Source organism: Diceros bicornis, chromosome 20 (assembly GCF_020826845.1).
Source record: "Diceros bicornis minor isolate mBicDic1 chromosome 20, mDicBic1.mat.cur, whole genome shotgun sequence".
NCBI classification, from domain to species: Eukaryota; Metazoa; Chordata; class Mammalia; order Perissodactyla; family Rhinocerotidae; genus Diceros; species Diceros bicornis.
In genome coordinates, this window is record NC_080759.1 from 5839954 (window position 1) to 5859204 (window position 19251).

At 64.3% G+C, this 19251-nt stretch overlaps 2 protein-coding genes across 19 annotated transcripts in view; both read left to right on the forward strand.

Annotated features, from left to right (window-relative positions):
* Nucleotides 1-6186, forward strand: part of MAST3 (microtubule associated serine/threonine kinase 3) — a 35514-nt gene extending 29328 nt beyond the window's left edge. For 14 of the 18 annotated variants that reach the window (XM_058563743.1, XM_058563748.1, XM_058563745.1 and 11 more), the window contains 7 exons: nucleotides 256-500; nucleotides 1028-1234; nucleotides 1514-1740; nucleotides 2123-2245; nucleotides 2716-2852; nucleotides 2954-3135; nucleotides 4131-6186. In XM_058563743.1, the coding sequence (XP_058419726.1) occupies nucleotides 256-500; nucleotides 1028-1234; nucleotides 1514-1740; nucleotides 2123-2245; nucleotides 2716-2852; nucleotides 2954-3135; nucleotides 4131-4663 (1654 nt within the window). In that variant the 3' untranslated portion in view covers nucleotides 4664-6186. The remainder of the gene's footprint in view (nucleotides 1-255; nucleotides 501-1027; nucleotides 1235-1513; nucleotides 1741-2122; nucleotides 2246-2715; nucleotides 2853-2953; nucleotides 3136-4130) is intronic. The other 4 variants (XR_009223132.1, XM_058563750.1, XM_058563751.1 and 1 more) reach the window with 4 other exon arrangements.
* A 1117-nt stretch (nucleotides 6187-7303) lies between these two features.
* Nucleotides 7304-19097, forward strand: PIK3R2 (phosphoinositide-3-kinase regulatory subunit 2). Its single transcript, XM_058563753.1, has 17 exons — nucleotides 7304-7382; nucleotides 8547-8713; nucleotides 9069-9812; nucleotides 12862-12954; nucleotides 13273-13323; nucleotides 13394-13525; nucleotides 13611-13818; nucleotides 14291-14376; nucleotides 14507-14615; nucleotides 14703-14801; nucleotides 14905-15085; nucleotides 15179-15304; nucleotides 16215-16357; nucleotides 16580-16756; nucleotides 17305-17376; nucleotides 17545-17715; nucleotides 18035-19097. The coding sequence occupies exons 3-17, from the start codon at nucleotides 9491-9493 to the stop codon at nucleotides 18618-18620; spliced, it is 2556 nt and encodes an 851-aa protein (XP_058419736.1). The 5' UTR covers nucleotides 7304-7382; nucleotides 8547-8713; nucleotides 9069-9490; the 3' UTR covers nucleotides 18621-19097.
* Nucleotides 19098-19251: the final 154 nt, after the last annotated feature.

Below are 19251 nucleotides of genomic sequence, written 5' to 3' on the forward strand. Positions count from 1 at the left end.
TGTTTATCCTTCAAAGTCCAGACCGAACAGAAATAATCAATGTCTGCTAGAGGATGGGCATTGGAAACTAGGTTTTAAAAGATGAATAGTTCTCCAGGCAGACGCAGAGGACGGAGCAGGCAGGGAGAACTCACCCTGTATTCACAAATTGCCTCTGACTGTAGGCTGAGAGTGAAGACGTGGCCACTAGGAGTGACTGGGTATCCTGGGGTGAGGGCGCCTGGGAGGTGTGACTCCTCCTCTTCCCTGCTGCAGGCTGAGGTCCTGGACGTCCTCCGGGTCCTCCTGCCACTCATCCCTGTCCCAGCATGAGCGGGGCCCCAGCCCGTCTCTCCTGAGCACCATCAGCCTGGACACTATGCCCAAGTTTGCCTTCTCGTCAGAGGATGAGGGGGCCGGCCCAGCCTCTGTGGGCCCCAAGAAGCCCATCTTCGTTCTGGGGGAGCCTGACCCGCCCCTGGCAGCCACCCCGGTGACACCCAAGCCCTCAAGCCTTTCTGGTAGGTGGGGTCCAGGGTGGGAGGGCTAGTGTTGTGGAAAGTTTCCTAGGGGAGGGACTATTTGAGATGGGTTTTGAAGGATGAGCAGGAGTTCTCCAGAGAGAACACTCACTTGTCTAACAAAGGCTTTAAGATAGGAGAGGCCAGGGCTCCAGTGAGGCTTCAGGCCTTAGGTTGGTCCCCAAGGAGCTGTCAGTCTAGGGGTGATACCACCAGCTTCATTGGGTTGGGATGGGACTGGAGAGAGAGATGGGCTGGGGAGCTCCAGGAGAGGGAGCTAGGGGTCTGAGTAGGGTGGGGGGAAGGCTTCCTGGGGGAGGGGCCTTGAAGAGTGGAGCTTTCCAGGGCAAGCAGTCAGGAAGGGTGTGCAGGAAGGGGAAACTGCCTGAGCGATGGCCAGGAGGCTGGACTGTGTGCCTGCCGATCAGGGAGGAGGGGGCTTTGCCCCCTGAGGGCAGAGGAGCCCCGTGATGCGATGGGGGGCAGGCTGGCCCCTAACCTGTGAGGGGTCCCTCACCCCCCCCCAGCTGACACAGCTGCCCTCAGCCACGCGCGCCTACGAAGCAACAGCACTGGCGCCCGGCACTCCACACCGCGGGCCCTGGATGCCGCCCGGGGCCGCCGCCTGGGGGGCCCGAGAGACCCAGCCCCAGAGAAGAGCAGGGCTGCCCCCGGTGGGGGCCGCGTGCCCAAGTCGGCCTCGGTGTCTGCCCTGTCGCTCATCATCACGGCAGGTAGCGCCCCGGCCCAGCCTGGTCTTTGCTGGTCTTCCACGTCCCTTTAACCGGGGCGGGGGGGCTGGAGGGGCTCCTTCCGGGTGATGTCGGGCTGAGCCCTGGAGAGGGGAAGGAGCTGGACACAGGCCGGGCTGTGGCTGGCATCCCGGGTAGAGGGCACTGTGTGTGCAAAGGCCGGCGGGGGTGCGGGCTTGGGGCGTCGGAGCGCAGCGGCCAGAGCGTCAGTGTGGCGGGTGGGAAGGCGCCCTGACTGCTCCCCGATCCTCGTCCCTGCAGATGACGGCAGCGGCGGCCCCCTCAGGAGCCCCCTGTCCCCACGCTCGCTCTCCTCGAACCCCTCGTCCCGAGACTCCTCTCCAAGCCGAGACCCGTCCCCCGTGTGTGGCAGCCTGCGGCCCCCCGTCGTCATCCACAGCTCGGGCAAGAAGTACGGCTTCAGCCTGCGGGCCATCCGCGTCTACATGGGCGACAGCGACGTCTACACGGTGCACCACGTCGTCTGGGTGAGTGGCCTCGGGGTGGTTGGCACCGCCAGAACTGGTGTGAGGCCGGCTCCGCCTTGGCAGGGCGCTGGCTTCTCTTCTGGAGCCGAATTTCCTGGTCTTGGGAGGCGAGTGCGCGCTCCCGCGCGTGAGGCTTTGGGGCCCGGGGGGCGCCGGTGCCCTTGGGTCTTTGCATCCCTGTCAGTTATAGGAGGGGGTGGGGCGAGAGGGACAGGGACCCTGGTGGGCACACGGTGGCTGTGTTGCCTCCTCTCCCCTGCCCAGGGACCGTCCCCTCCCCACTGGTCAGTCTCTGAATAGCCCCCAAGGTCAGGGAAACTGAGGCAGCGTGGGAGGCAGCAGCTGGCTGGGAGCCCACCGCTGACCCCCCCCACCCCCCCAGAGCGTGGAGGAGGGCAGCCCGGCCCAGGAGGCAGGCCTGCGAGCTGGAGACCTCATCACCCACATCAACGGGGAGTCGGTCCTGGGGCTGGTGCACATGGACGTTGTCGAGCTGCTACTGAAGGTCAGACCCCGGGGCCCCCACCGTCCATCCTCGGGGCTCCTGCGGAGGGCGTGCATCCTTCTTCAGCCCCTACACCATTCTCAGAGCCCCTCCTCCAGGAAGCCTTCCCTGCCCACTGGGGACCCCCACTCCTGTCCTCCCCCTGCCTCCGACCCTGTGGGCTCGGGGTATCTGAGCCATCTGTGCCTCCTTCAGACCTGGGGTGCTTGAGGGCTGAGGCCTGGGGATGGGACAGTGGGCACAGGCCGGGAGGAGGCCCTGGTTGGGCAGCTCCGGGGACTGGTGGGTGGGAGGGTGGGCGGGTGGCTCGCTGGCTGGACGGACAGCCGGTGGATGTGTGTCTTTGGCCCAGTGAGTGACGGACCCTTAGGGGACAAGTGGGCAGATGGGGTCTGGGCGCTGACGGGCGGGTGGGCGGGGTCTCAGTGGATGGGAGGCCCACAGGCAGCCCCTCGCCCTCCCTCCTGCAGAGCAGCCACAAGGTCTCCCTCCGCACCACGGCCCTGGAGGACACCTCCATCCAGGTGGGCCCCGCCCGGAAGGGCGTGGCCAAGGCCCGCATGGCGCGCAGGAGCAAGCGGAGCCGCCGGCGGGAGACCCAGGACCGGTGAGCCGCGAGCGGCACGGGGGCTCTGAGGGGGTCCGCAGCACGCCCCAGTGCCCAGGCGCTGCAGCCGGTTCTGAGGCATCCGGGTTTCTCGCCGCCAGGCGGAAGTCGCTCTTCAAGAAGATCTCAAAACAGTCGTCTGTGCTGCACACCAGCCGCAGCTTCTCCTCCGGTCTCCACCACTCCCTGTCGTCCAGCGAGAGCCTCCCGGGCTCGCCCACCCACAGCCTCTCCCCCAGCCCGACCACACCCTGCCGCAGCCCAGCTCCCGAGCCCCCGGCAGGTGGGTGCACCAGGGGCCACCCTGGGAGGAAGGGCCCTCGGGGACATGGTGGTTCTGTGAGCCAGCGAGCAGAGTGTAGATGATGGAATGACATGAGATAGGACACCTGGAGTCTAAGAGGTGGCCTGCAGTGCCAGGTGTGGAGGTAGGGAAAGGTGTGCCCGGTGGAGGGAACATCATGAGCTAAGGAGTCTAGACAGGAGGAGTGTGGAAGCAGCGGGGAGGGCTGGGGCCGGGGCCTTGGGCAATGGGTCAGGCTGAAGAGCTGGGCTTAAGTTGGGGGCAGTGGGGAGCCATGGAGGATATGTGAGCAGAGCAAGGAAGGACTCTCTGGAGCAGGAGAGGATGGTGACTTGGCCCAGCCCCGAGGGCTTCCAGTCTGAGACACAGCCAGACAGATAGCCCCAGCCCTACTGAATTAGCGTCAGGCTAGAGGGAGGGACAGGCTGGGGCAATCCAGAGGGGAGGCCGGGAAGGCCTCCTGGAGAAGGGCCGCAGAGCCACTCCTCCAGGAAGCCCACTCTGCCCCTGGGGACTCCTAGCTCCCTCTGGCCCACTCTGACCTCATGGGGCTGGGGTATCTGTGCCATCTTTGCCTTCCTCGGACCAGGTATCCTCTGGGGCTGAGGCCTAGGGGTGGGGAGGTAGGCACAGGCAAGGAGGCAGGACCCTTGTTGGACAGCTCCTAGGACCAGTGGGTGGACTGCTCATTGGATGGACGGACCGTGGACAGGTGTCTTTGGCCCAGTGAGTGGTGGGTCATCAGGTGAGAAGTGGGTGAATGGAAGCTAGGACCTTGATGGATGAGTAGGAGTTCACCAGATCTAAGCCAAGGCAATACCCTGTGCAAACAGCGGATGCAGAAGAACCAGGCACGGTGGGTGGCCGCAGGGAACAACGCAGGCTTTGGCAGGTGGGCTCGGTCCCAGCGCCTATCTCTAGTCAGGGCATGTTGAGGCCAGTGGCCCTGACCCTCACCTGTCTGTCACCCACAGACACCGCCTCCCCGCCCAGTGCATCCCCAAGCTCCAGCAGCCCTGCCTCTCCGGCTGCCACTGGCCACACCCGCCCCAGCTCCCTGCATGGCCTGGCCGCCAAGCTCGGGCCACCCCGCCCCAAGACTGGCCGCCGCAAGTCCACCAGCAGTATCCCACCCTCCCCGCTGGCCTGCCCACCTGGACCCGCGCCCCCGCCCCGCTCACCCTCGCCACTGCCGGGTCACCCTTCTGCGCCCACCCGGTCTCCACGGTTGCGCCGCGGCCAGTCTGCTGACAAGCTGAGTGCGGGCGAGCGGCTGGAAGGGGAGCCAGGGCGCCGCAGCCGCGGGCCGGACTCGGAGCTGGTGGTCATGCGGCGGCTGCACCTGTCCGAGCGCCGAGACTCCTTCAAGAAGCAAGAGGCCGTGCAGGAGGTGAGCTTCGACGAGCCACCAGAGGAGACCGCTGGGCCAGCCGCCTCGGTGCCGCAGATCGCTGTAGAGGGCGCCGAGGCCGTGCTGGGAGCCCTTGGACCCACCGGGGAGGACTAAGCCCTCCCACCTGGCCCCCCCCCCAGCCTGGCAGTCGTGCGTTTTTTGTGCAATGTCTTTTCTGTAAAGTGACACCAGGTTGAGCCACCAGCCTCTGACACCTGGCCGGTGAGAGGCCATCTCTGTCCCCACTGGAGGGGACAGCGCCTCCCTTTGTTCTGGTGCCAACCGGGCGGTTGGTGAAGGAGTGGGGGACGGGGTTGTCCTTGTAAATAGCAGCAAATCCCTGCGACTAATTTATTACTTTTTATAAGCGAGAGCCAGACAGAGCTGCTGCGTGAAGGCGGCCGCCTGGGTCCTGCCCCTGCACCTGGGACCCCGTGTGCAGACCCTGCCCCCTGGGCTGAGAAGGAAGCACTTTGAACAAGTCATGTGTATTCGTGTGTTCTGGTTTTTCTGTACTTTTTACAGTTGTTTGTGTTACTTGATCCCATCCCTGACCCAAGACCCACTGATTTGAGTGGATGTAGCCCAGCTCACTTGTCCTGGCTCAGTTTGGATATGACTTGGAGCATCTGTAAACAGTTCCCCTCCACCGTAAAATAGTAATCCCGATGATGGGCTGGATTCTGAAGGCTACTTCCCACCGTCATAGCCTCCATCCCTAGGCCAGTCTTGCTAGAGTCTGCCTCAAGTCCTGCAGGCTTCAGCCTGGAGGAGGCGGTGTGGGAACTAGGGCTTTGATGGATGAGTAGGAGTTCACCAGATGTAGGCAGAGGGGTCACCCACTCCACAGGGGAACACTGATGCCCCAGGAGGCACAGGCCTTGAAGGACACTAGCAGGGCCGGGGAAGAAGGTGCACCTTGGACAAGATTTCGTGTGTCCGATGCACACCCAGGTGAGCCCTTGACCATGATGTGTCCGAAACGCCCCCAGGAGTTTCCGTCGTTTTGGAGCCTCCCTGGGATGAAATTCGAGTAAGAAAACCCAGCTGGGGGCAGGGGGGCCCGAGCTTGAATCCTGGCTTCACTGTGTGGCTCTGGGGAAATAGCGTCCCCACTTTGTGCCTCAGTTTCCTTGTGTTTCCAGAACTAATCCCAGTGAGTGCTTGTGAAGAGCTCCTGTGTGCCAAGCGCTTCTGCTCACGGCTGCTGCCCCACCAGCCTGGAGACAGCAGGAGCTGTCTCCATCCCCGCCTACAGACAGACAACAGAGGCCTGGCAAGGGCAGAGACATGTCCCACGGTCACCTGGCAAGAGTCGTGCAGCCAGGCCCGTCATGGGCATTGTCGTCAGGGGAGCGGGATGGAGAGTCTGCTGTCAGGCGGAGCTGACTCCAGCCCCAGCTATCTCCCCGTGATGCTGGGTGGCCACTGGGCATCTCAGAGCCTCCACCTCTCCATTTGGAGGTGGCTGGCAAGATCGCCGTGCCCCACGTGGGAGGGCACCTTCCAGGCACTGCAGACCTCCTGGAGACCCGTGCCCAGCACTGCCCGGTGTTGGAGCTAGACCAAGGCTGTGCATGACTTGCTCCCTCCTTCCACCCTAGAGCTGACAGTGAATAAAAGCCCACATTTACAAAGAGGAGGTGCATGTCTGGATTTGTGAAGGGCTAAGAGAGGGATAAAGGAAGAGTGTGGTGGGGGCAGGGTGACAACAGACACTTGGCTCAAAGTCTTTTGAGGTGGGTTTTGAAGGCTGCATAGGAGTTCACCATCGTTATTCTTCCTGCTGCCCTCTCCCTGTGAGTACCCGTCACGGACTCTGCCATCAAAGCCTCATCCAGACACCCGCCTGGGGCCCTGAGCTGTGTTAATAACATAAATAAACCATCTTTGTGTCGCTTCTATACTGGTCTTTGCTTGGGCTGTGCCCTGAAACGCCCTCCACTCGATCCCACCAGAACCCAGCCCAGCCCGAGCGCGTTCGGTAACGTCCGGAGCTCTCGGCAGTGTCACAAAGCTTTGGCCATGCCCCCCGGCTTCCGAGTGTCTCCGGCTATTTCCGGAACTAATCGCCTGCATCTGGGCTCCCGTTTGGGGTGTTTTCTCGTGTTCGTTCAGCTGTTTCCGGACGCTCTGGGCTGCCATGGAAACGCTGTCAACCCCAAGCTCGTTCTCGGACTTCAGCTTATTCGGCTGTTCCCTGAAAAGCTCAGCTTTCTGTGGCGAGCCCTTTCCCCACTCCGCCGCCTCCTGTTCCCTAAGCTCGGGGTCGCCTCACCCACCCTCTGGACCTGTCCATGCTTCGGCAATTTCCCGAAGCTGGTGGTTACCTCTGGGTCTAAATTCCCAGGGCCTCATTTGAGATCGAGCACACTCGGTTCTTTCCAGAAGCCCTTCGCGGTCTCGGGGCTCAGCCTCTGTTCTGCCAGTCCTGCCGGAGCACGCTCGGCCATTTCAGAAATCACTCCGGTGTCTCCTAGACCAGCCGAGCCCAGCCTCGGATCGCTCGTCTGACCCGATTGCGCTCGGCTATTTCCGGAAATCATCGGCTATCTCGGGGCACCCTCTACCCTCCAGTCCCGCGGGAGTACGTTCGGCTCTTTCCGGAATCAGTCGGGCGTCCCCCAGGCTCCGCCTCTGCCTCGCTTCCCCGCGCGGCCCGAATACGCTCGACCTTTTCCGCCGGGGGCGGGCCCGGCCGTTCGGAACCGCGGCGGCGGCGGCGGCGGAGGCGGGGATCCCGCGGCTGCGGCGACGGCGGCCGCGGTGGAGCCACGGGTCGTGCTCCGCTCGGCGTGACGGCGGCCGCGGCGGCGGTAGCGGCCGCGACCAGGTGAGTCCAGGCCGGCCAGGGTGGCCGGCGGGGCTGGGGTGTGCTCCAGCGGGGGGCGCCCGGGCAGAGTGGGGCCCGGGTGGAAGCCAGAACGCGAGCGCGGGGCGGTAGGGGGCCCGCGGGGACTGGGGCCGCGGGAGCGGGAGGCCTCTGGCTCGACCTGCAGCGGTGCAGCCTGCCCCGGACGGTGGGCGCGGATCGGGGGCCCCGGGCAGAGATGGGGGGCTGGAGCCGCGGCCCCGAGTGGAGGGAGGCCCTGCCGGGAGCGGGGTGTCAAGCACTGAGGGGCGCCCAGGCATTGTGTGGAGGAGAGTGGGGTGCAGGAGGGTCGGGGGTCGACTCCACTTCCGGGCCCCGGGCCGGGCTGCCGGGTCCACGCAGGCCTGCGTGCGAGTCCCAGCACGCGTGAGCGCGCAGGCCCTGCGTCCCCGCGCCGAGCCCCCAGCCAGGCCTGGCCCCTCCGCCCGCCTCTTGGATTCGGCGAGCGCTGGTGCCCCGGCGCGCACACCAGGGCATGTGCAAACGTGTGCAGATGCCGGGGCGCGGAGGCGGGCAGGCAAGCGGATCCGGGCGTTTTCCTGGACGTCCCCTCTCTGGGCCTCCGTTTCCCCACCTGTAGAATGGGGTACGGGGGCCAGGGAGCGGGTAAGTTGGGGCGCCCCGGAATGTGGAGCCTTTGCTCCCTACTCGGGGCTCCCTGCGGTCGGGGGATAGCCCCGACCCTCTCCCTGGCACTCGAGGCCGGCTTTTTTAAAGCCACCCTGAGCTCTTGCAAGCAGCCTTCCGCTGTCAAGCCTTTGCGTGTGCGGTTACCTCTGGCCAGTGCCCCCTCCTGTCCCCTGTGAGGACCCGCCCTCTGGGAAAGCACCTCCCCCACCCCCGACCTCTCAGGAGAGCTGAGCCTGCAGGGCCCAGGCTGGGAACGCGTCCGTGCGGGCTCCGTCTCCCCAGCTGGGGGCTCCCTGAGAGTGATCGTTGCCCCGCATCCAGCGGCCGCCCCCTTGGCAGCCGAAGTGCCCTCCTCCCATCCACCCTCTCCTGGCTCCGTGTCTACCCTGGAGCTAAGGCCTCCTCGGCCTCCCACCGACCCCCTCATGTTTTGAACACCTACTGTGGGCCCTGCGCTGAGCCGGCCGTGACCCCCTGTCCACTCCTCCCCTGCAGAGACCAGAGAGCCGTTTGCTTGGACGGGCCTCTGGGCGTTTGGCTGTGCAGGAACCACTGCTGGACCTCCTTTGTGCCCCTGCTGCCTCCTCCTGTGCTCTGCTGGCGCGCCCTCATCGGCGCTCCCACAGCACCCTGAGTGTCCCTGTCGCGCCTGCCCGCTCTGGGTATGACTCTCTGGCCATGTGGCCGCTGCCTCCTCTCATCCGTCCTGGGCCCTGAGGTTAGGATCTGGGTTTTTGAGGCCTGGCTTCCTAGCCCACTGAGTGGTCCAACAAAGACCTCCCTGCTCGGAGCCTCAGTCTCCCCATGGCTGACGCGGGCAGTGAGCAGCTCTGCCCCCACACCCTGAGCGAGGGCTCTTTTCGAACCCCTTGGCAGTTGGGGGGAGGCCAGAGAGGGGCAGGGACTGGCCGAGGTTACCCGGTGAGTCAGGGGATGCCCGCCCGGGGTTGGGCCCATCTCTGAGTTGGGGGTGGGAGGAGCCCAACCTTGCTGAGGCTGCCCTTTGGTCTCCCCTAGGTCGGCGTCCCGGCAGAGCATGGTGACAGCCTGTGTCCTCGGCCCCCTCGTCTGGCGCAGCCGGAAGAGCCGCCAGCCTCGGGAGCCGATGGCCCCTCATGGGAGGGAGTGAGCAGCCTGGCCCGGCCCTACAGACTGAGGGGGGACGCAGCAGCTGAGTGACCTGAGACCGCGCTGCCGACCCCCTCCCACCAGTTGACGAATGGTGGGCGGAGCAACGAGTGACCCTTGTCAGGGTCGTGGAATAATGGTGGGAAGCAAGGCGTGAGTGTCCCCCATGGTCACCTGTTAACTTCTTGGTGGAAATAGAGGTCTGAGCACCCCAAGCCAGCCCAGTGGACCCTCCCGGCCCCTGCCCTGCTGATGGGGCCACTGGGGCCCTGAGCAGCCGCCTGACCATCCCCACCACACCCTGCCCAGCCATGGCTGGCGCTGAAGGCTTCCAATACCGTGCACTCTACCGGTTCCGCCGGGAGCGGCCGGAGGACCTAGAGCTGCTGCCGGGCGACGTCCTGGTGGTGAGCCGGGCAGCCTTGCAGGCACTGGGCGTGGCTGAGGGCAGCGAGCGCTGCCCGCAGAGTGTGGGCTGGATGCCTGGCCTCAACGAGCGCACGCGGCAGCGTGGTGACTTCCCCGGCACCTACGTCGAGTTCCTGGGACCCGTGGCCCTGGCCCGACCTGGCCCTCGCCCCCGAGGCCCCCGGCCACTGCCCGCCAGGCCCCGAGATTGGCCCCCTGAGCCAGGTGAGCAGGAGGTAGGGGCCCTGGTGGGGGTGCGGGTGGAGGGGTCCCCTCGGACCCTCAATTTCCTCTTCTTTCCAGTGAGGCAGTGGTGCCTCTTCCAGGGGAAGAGGAATAACGACATTTGGTCGGTCGACAAGTGTTGACTGCACTGCTGTCAAGGGCTGGGCACAGGTCACAGGGACACTGGGAACACAGCAGTGGACACAAAGCCTGGCCCTGCCCTCATGGGGTTTCTGGGTCAAGAAGTGACAAGAATGTGACTAGGTGACAACAAATGCTGTGAGGAAGAAGCCTCTCGTGGGGAGAGCTGGAAGTGAAGGGCTCCAGGCAGCGGGCACAGCAAGGGCAAAGGCCAGGAGGTGGGAATGTCATGGCAGGGTCCAGGAACAGCCAGCAGGCAGAGCGAGCAAGAAGGGGCTGCCAACAGGGACGGAGCCTCAGAGACTTCATGCGAGTCGCTTTGAAGACAATACTCCTCCCTGGTAGGATTCAGAGGCTCAATTTAGCTTCATCCTGTGGTTTGCCGACAGGGTCCCTTGAGGAACCCCCTTTGTTGCCCCGATTTTACCCGGTTTCCAAACTGAAGGGAGCCACAAGGCCGAAAGAGGGTGGGATGCTCAGTCGAGGCCACGCAGCACAGTGGGGGGTGAGGACCCCACATCCCGCCCCACAGATGCTCGGCCAGCCCCACTGCCGGGGTGTGCAGGGAGTGGAGAACGGAGGACACCAAGCACGTGCTGAAGCCGCTGGGCAGGGAAACCGAGGCGCAGGGTGTGGGGAGGGGCTGCTGAGTGCTGAGCACCCTGTGTGGTCTGCTCCAGCCCCCCAGCAGCCCGTGAGGCCCCATGTACAGACGGGAGGCCACAGTGCACAGTGCCACTCACGTGGGTCACTCACCCATTAAGGCCAAGGACCTGGAGGCACCGTGGCCACGACCGATGGCCTGCCTGGTTTTGTGCTAGAGGGACACTGATGCCCAAGGGTCAGGCCCGAGTCCCACGGCCTGGGGTGGACGGGGGTGCTGAGGCGGCGTGGCACTGGCTTGGGCCTTCCTTGCAGCATCTGGCGTCTCCAGGGCCCGGCCTGCGTCCTGCCTCGGCCTGGAGGAGGCCCCATCCGGGCTCCCAGCCAGAATCTGCCTCTCCCCCTGGTAACAGCCGCCTCCCTCCTCTGCCTGGCCTGGGTCCAGCCACCACACGTCCCCACTCAGGGCAGCCGCCCGGCCCTGCTCTCCAAATCTTCCAGAGCTCTGTGCCGTCGGTTGGGGCCGGCCGTCTCCAGGCCTCAGTTTCCTCATCTGGAAACGGGGAGGACAGGTCTTGCGCCTTCAGGCCCGGCCCCTCTGGGACGCTGAGACCACCGGACACGCTGGGCTGCCCGCGACGCCTCCATTCAGCCCCTCGCAGGGAGCTGGTGCAGACGCAGTGTGGCCCGGGCCTCCTCGTGGCTGTGCACCCTGGGGGCGGTCGCCCCCTCTCTGAGCTTTAGTTCCTCGTCTGTAAAACGGGGGCCGCCTGTTCTGATGCGACCGCCCTCCCTGTTTTGCAAACTGGTCACAGGCAATCTCAGAGTTGAGTTCCAGAACCACGGCCACCGCCCCCCCCACCCCGCCAGGCCTTCACCCACCTCCTCTCCCCTTGTTCTTTGACTTCTTTTTTTGGCGTTTTCGACGCAGCTGGGCCTTTTTCCAGCTTACCGTGCCACCTGGCCCATCACTCAGGGAGGCCCCGCAGGCCCCGGCTTGCCCCTGCCATGTGCCAGGGCGTCCCTGCCGAGGGCCAGAGCGCATCAGATGGTGGCCACACCGGCAGAGCCTGAACACAAAGGGCCTGTGGAGGGAGACAAAGGGCCAGGGGCTGGGCCCCCGGAGGTCCTGGCGCCCGCCGGGAGCAGTTTCTGCTTTTTAAAAACGCGGAAAATAATTTTTTGTGTGTGTGAGGAAGATCAGCCCTGAGCTTACATCCATGCTAATCCTCTTTTTTTTTTTGCTGAGGAAGACCAGCTCTGAGCTAACATCTATTGCCAATCCTCCTCCTTTTTTTCCCCCAAAGCCCCAGTAGATAGTTGTATGTCATAGTTGCACATCCTTCTAGTTGCTGTATGTGGGACGCGGCCTCAGCATGGCCGGAGAAGCGGTGCGTCGGTGCGCGCCTGTGATCCGAACCCGGGCTGCCAGTAGCGGAGTGCGCGCACTTAACCGCTAAGCCACTGGGCCGGCCTGGGAAAATAATTTTTTAAAAGCAAAATGACTTAGAAAATGGAGAAAGGACCTTGGAATAAGGTGTTCTGACCCAGACAGGGATATTTTCTATTTGTTCTTTGAACCACTTGGTTGTTCCCACTAAGAGGGGAGAAATGACACCATCAGCCATTTTCTCAGATAAGGAAACTGAGGCATCAAGAGGGCGAGTCCTGTGCCCGAGGTTGCATGCGAGCAGTGGCGGAGCCGGAAACCTGCCGTGTGGTGTCCCGGGGCTGCTGTGAGAACCCCCACAAACCGGCGCTTCACAAGACAGGAGCTGCTGCTCTCGTGCTCCCGAGGCTCGAGGGAGGAGCCTGCCTGGCTTCTTCCAGTGTCTGGGGCCCCAGGTGTTCCTTGGCTTGTGGCCGCGTCACCCCAGTCCCTGCCTCTGTTTTCGCATGGCCTTCTCTTATCGAGACACCAGTTGGCGGACTGGCGGCCCTGAATCCATGATCTCATCTCAAAATCCTTACCTAATTTATAGCTGCAAGGACCCCATTTCTAAATAAGGTTACTCTCACAGGTACCAGGGATTAGAATGTGGACATATTATTTGGAGGGACATTACTGTATCTGGTCTCTGAAGCTTTGTGAACTGGTATCTTAACCCAGAAAGTTGTTTCCCACCAGCTCAGCCGTCCCAGCCCCACCAGCAGGACCTCTGGCTTCCCCAGGGTGCTGGTCCACGTGCCAGGCACTTGCCTGAGCCGGGCCCTGCCCGGAGCCTCCGGAGCTGAGATGCAGCAGGCAGAGAGAGGGGCTGGTTTCCACCCAGGGGCCCACCAACATGCTGTCCCCTCTTGCCAGGCCTCACACTCCCCGACCTGCCCGAGCAGTTCTCGCCGCCTGATGCGGCGCCCCCCATCCTGGTGAAGCTCGTGGAAGCCATTGAGCAGACAGGTGAGTCTCGGCCTGGCTGCAGCCTCTGGATTCTGCTTGCTTACCTCCGGTGATGGGCGACTCCTCCCGGCACAGGGCTGCGGGGCTCACTCTGCCCGGGAGGAGGCCGAGCCTGCATGCCCTGGGCCTCCACGTTGAAGTGGGGGAAGGAGTGACCCCCAGGGGGCTGGGAATGTGGACCCCGACCCCACCACTGCATGCGCCGTGCCCTCTGCTCTCGTCTCTGGGAGGCTGAGAGATGAGAATCTCATCACCCCAGGCCCCCACGCGGTCGGCGCAGCATTTGAGAGCCGGTCTCGCCACCCTTCCCTTCCCCAGGGCTAGACGGCGAGTCCCTCTACAGGCCGGAGCCGCCCGCCCCGCGCGCAGGTGAGGGGAGCTTCCCGGGCGGGGGGCAGGCGGCGCCGGCCGGCTCACGCGCGTGTCCCCCGCACCGCAGACTGGTCCCTGAGCGACGTGGAGCAGTGGGACGCGGCCGCCCTGTCAGACGGCGTCAAGGGCTTCCTGCTGGCGCTGCCCGCGCCCCTCGTGACGCCCGAGGCGGCGGCCGAGGCGCACCGGGCCCTGCGGGGTGAGCGGCGCGGGGGTCCCGGCTGGGGCGGGGCGGGGCGGGCGGACGGGGTGCCGGCTCACCCCGCCCGGCCGTGTGTCCGCAGAGGCTGCGGGGCCCGTGGGGCCGGCGCTGGAGCCGCCGACGCTGCCGCTGCACCGCGCGCTCACGCTGCGCTTCCTGCTCCAGCACCTGGGCCGCCTGGCCCGGCGCGCCCCCTACCCCGGCCCCGCCGTGCGCGCCCTGGGCGCCGCCTTCGGGCCGCTGCTGCTGCGCGCGCCGCCGCCCTCGCCGCCAGGGGGCGCGCCCGACGGGTGAGCCGGCCGCGCGGGGGCGGGGCCTCGGCCGAGGGGTGGGGGCGTGGCTTAGGTGGAGGACGGGCCGCAGGCTGGGCCAGGGCGGGCTGGGGACCGGGCGGAGGACTGTGGACAGGGCGGCAAAGACAACTGGCCGGGGACCCGGGCTCCAGGAAGACCCCAGTAGGGCTTGGGACGCTGGGTGAGGGGCCCCAGACCAGAGGGGAGGCCCGTGGGTGGTGTCTGCTCCTTGGCTTCTGCTTCCCCCACTCTAGATGCTGTACTCCTCTTCGTTTGTTGTATGAGCATTTATTGAGCGCTTACTGCATACACACAAATAAGAGTTGGCCTCCCACGGCTGCCTGCGACATCTGCTCTTCTTCCCTGCACTTGCTTTCACGTTTGCCTGCCCCGCCAGGCGTGCCAGCACGTGCACAACTGCGGGCATACCAGGCCCTACTCAGTGCTCACACACTCACCTGCCCCCTAGGACTGAGGCTGGCCCGGACTTCCCAGGGCTGCTGGTGGAGAAATTACTTCAGGAACATCTGGAGGAGCAGGAGGTAGCACCCCCAGGTGACCCCCCCTTGTATTATTTCTTACTGTTGGGGGCCATGAATGCCCGTATCAGCAGGCTCGGTTGCAGTGGGAGCTGGTCACAGTATACAGTCGGTGCTCAATGCGCGTCTGTTTTCCTGTCCCCCAGCACTGCCGCCTAAACCCCCCAAGGCAAAGCCGGCCCCTACAGGCCTGGCCAATGGGGGGAGCCCGCCCTCCCTGCAGGACGCTGAGTGGTACTGGGGCGACATCTCCAGGTAGGGCTGTGGGGTGGGGCCGCGTGGTAGGCAGTGCCTGAAGGACGGTCTCAGGGTGGGTGGCCCCAATCCTGGGTGTCCCCACAGGGAGGAGGTGAACGAGAAACTCCGGGACACGCCTGACGGCACCTTTTTGGTCCGAGACGCCTCCAGCAAGATCCAGGGGGAGTACACGCTGACCCTCAGGTGGGGCTGTCCCTCCAGGGCTGACTGCGGGGAGGGTCCCGAGGTCGGAGGGCCGCGTGCGCCATCCGGGCACTGACCGCCCCCCCCCCTCCGCCGCCCCTAGGAAGGGCGGGAACAACAAGCTGATCAAAGTCTTCCACCGCGACGGGCACTACGGCTTCTCGGAGCCGCTGACCTTCTGCTCCGTGGTGGACCTCATCACCCACTACCGCCACGAGTCGCTGGCCCAGTACAACGCCAAGCTGGACACGCGGCTGCTCTACCCCGTGTCCAAATACCAGCAGGTCCGCTCCGGGGGCAGCCGGGGAGGGCAGCGCCTGGCCGGCCCGGGCCTCGGACTCCCAGGCAGCCCTCTGACGGCACCGGTGTGTCCCCAGGACCAGGTTGTCAAGGAGGACAGCGTGGAGGCGGTGGGCGCCCAGCTCAGGGTCTACCACCAGCAGTACCAGGACAAGAGCCGCGAGTACGACCAGCTCTACGAGGAGTACACGCGCACCTCCCAGGTACCGCGAGACCCGGGCTCCGCCCTCGACACAGAGCGGGAGACGCGCGGGGTGTAGAGACAACCGCGCAGAGGGCGCCCACGCCCTCCCAGGAGCCATCAGGCTGGGCTGTGGGAGGTGGCTCAGTGAAGCCTCTGCGTCTCTCTGTGCCTCAGTTTCCCCATCTGTAAACTGGAACCATGGGTCTTAATTACCTGTTTACCCCTTTCAGCCTGGGTGTTACTCAAAGTGATGATCACCCGACGGAGGATCGGCAGGGGCAGAGGGTCCTGGGAGCGTGGGAAAGAGTAGCCTGCTGGAAACAGGGAAGGGGGAGGTGTTACCACTCAAGGACGGGGGTTAATAAGTTTCTTTTGCAAGTTGAGGTGCAACTTATTCAGATGGAACGTCCTGCCTCGGGCAGGGGATTTCTCAGTCTCCCCCCTTTACTGATGGGTCAGCCCGGGCTGTGAATGGACAAGACGCCTGTCTGGGGTCAGTTAGGAACATTGTGACCTTGGAAATGACTTAGGCCCCTGAGCTTCAGTTTCCCCATTAATAGTTCTGACTTTGTAGGAGGCTATTGGTAGGGTCTGTGAGATGATGCATGGAAAGTGCTCAGTGCATCTGCCCTGAGAAGGAGCCCCATGAACTGTAGCAACTAGATTTATCGTAAATTCTCAGCAGTGCTAACAGATTCAGGTGTTTGTAAGGTGCCCAAAGGAGGATCTAAAGGAAGAGTGGGTTTGGGCAGTGGGGCTTTGAGGGCTGAATAGGAGTTCATTTGGTGCAGCAGGAGCTTCCTCAAGCTGGTGGAGGGAACAGCTTGAGTTGAGCAAAGTCTCCATATCAGAGTTGGGATCTGCCTTCACCCCTCATGAGAGACTAGTGGGGAATCCCAGGATGTGCTAAGATTCACCCCCTCCTCCAGGAATTGCAGATGAAGCGCACAGCAATTGAAGCTTTCAATGAGACCATTAAGATCTTTGAAGAGCAGGGCCAGACGCAAGAGAAGTGCAGCAAGGAGTATCTGGAGCGCTTCCGGCGTGAGGGCAATGAGAAAGAGATGCAAAGGTGAGTCTGGCTCCTCTGTGCTGCCCTACCTGGACCTGGCACAGTACAAATGGGAAAAAAGGAAACAGAGGGGGCAGCCTGGGTTCCAGGCAGAGGAAGGGTCAGTTGAAATGGGCTTTGAAGGATGAATAGGAGTTTACCAGAAAGAACTCAGGGAAACAGCATGTGCAAGGGCCTAGAGTTTGAGAGCCATCTGAGGCCTCTGAGCTGCTCCTCCCACAGGATCCTGCTGAACTCAGAGCGGCTCAAGTCCCGCATCGCTGAGATCCACGAGAGCCGCACGAAGCTGGAGCAGGAGCTGCGGGCACAGGCCGCAGACAACCGGGAGATCGACAAACGCATGAACAGCCTCAAGCCAGACCTCATGCAGCTGCGCAAGATCCGAGACCAGTACCTCGTGTGAGTGTCCGGCTCTGCGCTCGCTCGCGGCCCGTCTCCAGCCCTGAGCCCCTCGGCCGCCCTTGAGGAGGGCACCTGCCCCTTTGGGGCAGGCCCCTCCTGGCTCCTCGGAAGGGCTCCCGCGGGGCCGGGTCCCCCCACGAATGCCGACTGCAGCCCCCGCGCGCTGACCCTGCGGACCCACCCGGGCCCTCCCGTGGCCGGCGCTGTGCCGAGCGCGGCACGCGGTAGCTCGCGCTGTTCTCCCGGAGGCCCTGTGAGGTTCCCCCCGTTACTCGGGGAAACGCGGTAAGGCCTTGCGTGGAGGGCGCTTTCCCGGGCTCAGTCAGTGTTACTGAACAGAATAAACGGGGTTCCCTGGCAGAGCCTGACCCCTTGTGGCAACTGGGGGTGTCGCACCCCGAGCCTGCATTCCTACGTCAGCCCCGGCCTCCAGCCAGGCTGCACTGGCTGACGGTGGGTTCGGGCTCCGGCTGGCCCTGCCTGTGCTGCAGCCTCCCATCCCCGATCAGTGGGGTGGCACGAGCCCACCTTTCCTCTCCCTGCAGGTGGCTCACCCAGAAAGGTGCCCGGCAGAAGAAAATCAACGAGTGGTTGGGGATCAAAAATGAGACTGAGGAGTGAGTGACCACCTGGAGGGGGCAGGGAGGGCTTCCCAGAGGAGGAGCCATTTTTGGTGGGTTTTGCAGAATGAGTAGGAGTTCACCAGGGAGGGAGCGCTGTCCAGGCAGGGGAGCCTCGGAGGCTGGCAAGTCAGTGACTAGGGCCCCTTCCTGCCTCCCCCACAGCCAGTATGCACTCATGGACGACGAGGATGACCTCCCCCACCACGAGGAACGCACGTGGTATGTGGGCAAGATCAACCGCACGCAGGCTGAAGAAATGCTGAGTGGCAAGCGGGATGGTACTTTCCTCATCCGAGAGAGCAGCCAGCGGGGCTGCTACGCCTGCTCTGTGGTGTGAGTGCCTGGGTGGTGGGGGCACTGGAGGGCTGAGGGGTTCGCTGTTCCTTCCGAGAGCTCTCACTGAGCGCCTACTGTGTGCTAGGCCTTGGGAAGAAGACCCCTACGGCTGCCACGGGGCCAAGGGGTTGTCAGGGGCAGGGGAGGAAGCCAGGACAGTGTGCAGGCCGGAGGCGGTGGGGTCTGGACCGGGTCAGAATTCAGGAAATGGAGAAAGGCGACTCCCGAGCGTGAGCGCGCAACGGGTACCTGACGGAGGGAGCCGCTGGGCTCTCCCAGCGGGGCCACCTAACCGGCCGCTGGCCCGCGCCCGCAGGGTGGACGGCGACACCAAGCACTGCGTCATCTACCGCACGGCCACGGGCTTCGGCTTCGCGGAGCCCTACAACCTGTACGGCTCTCTGCGGGAGCTGGTGCTGCACTACCAGCACACGTCGCTGCTGCAGCACAACGACGCGCTGGCCGTCACGCTCGCCCACCCCGTGCGCGCGCCCCGCGCCCGCGCCCGCGCCCGCCGGCCGCTGAGCGGAGACGCCCGGCCGGCCGGCCTCTCCGCCCTCGTCTGCACCCTCCGCCTGTCTCCGCGGCTGCCTGTCTCTCCATCCCTCTCACCGAGTCTCCCTGTCTCTCCCCGTCACTCTTTCTGTCCCCGTCTCTCTGTCCTTCTGTCTCCTTTTTTCTCCCTGTCTCTCTCGGTCTCTGTTCCTGCCTCCCCCACCTCAGACCCCCTCCCCCGCCTCAGACCCCCTCCCCCACGGACACTGCCCTCCCCGGGGTTCTGGCCACTCCCGACCCCGGGGTCCTGGAAGCCCCTGAAGCCCCACCTCGCTGCACCTGCCATGTTTACAGAAGCCCCTGGGCTGCACGGCCCCAGCCTGGGCACCCCGATTTTTAAGCCATAGACCTGGGGTCAGGGCAGGAAGGAACTTCGCTCGGCCGCTTCCCAGAACCCCGGCTGTGACATTTGGGGCTGGGCGGGACCCGCCCCACAGACCCCAACTTCCCCTCCAGACCCTGAAGTGAAACCTGCCCCCGGGTTATCCCCACAATGGGGCTGCTGCCAAGAAGTCCCCCCCCCAAAAGAAAATAATTAAAAATAAACCTGTGAGCCAGCCCCATGGGGCCCCAGGCCCTCCGGGCTCGGCTGCCGGCACCCTGGGGTGCTGGGCGCAGCACTGCCTGCTGAGGCGAGGCCTCCTGATCATGTTGGTTCTGATTTTACTTGTCCCTGACTGTAAAGCCCCCTTTTCTCTCCTCTTTTGGGACGAGAGCCCTGGTTTTCTACACAGCCCGCGGCCCCCGCCTGCCTGCCCGGCTGGGCGGTGGCGGGTTTTGTATGGTACGTTGATACTGATCCCAACATAAAACCTTGAACACGAGGCGTGGTTCTCTTGTCAGCAGTGGGGCTTTTCCGCAGCCGCTGTGCACCGGGGTCCTATTTCCCGAGTCACGACGTGCTGGGCGCCTATGAGGGCTGACACCCCGCTCCAGCTTAGCTGCTCATGTCCAGAGCAGTTGAGAGACCGGCCCCGG

Excerpts from the sequence above, each read along its gene's own strand:
- PIK3R2 (XM_058563753.1), top strand. The coding sequence starts at position 9,491 with ATGGCTGGCGCTGAAGGCTTCCAATACCGTGCACTCTACCGGTTCCGC. Across the intron at positions 13,324-13,393 it reads GCCGCCCGCCCCGCGCGCAG|ACTGGTCCCTGAGCGACGTG; the intron begins GTGAGGGGAGCT and ends CCCGCACCGCAG. Across the intron at positions 13,819-14,290 it reads CCAGGGGGCGCGCCCGACGG|GACTGAGGCTGGCCCGGACT; the intron begins GTGAGCCGGCCG and ends CCTGCCCCCTAG.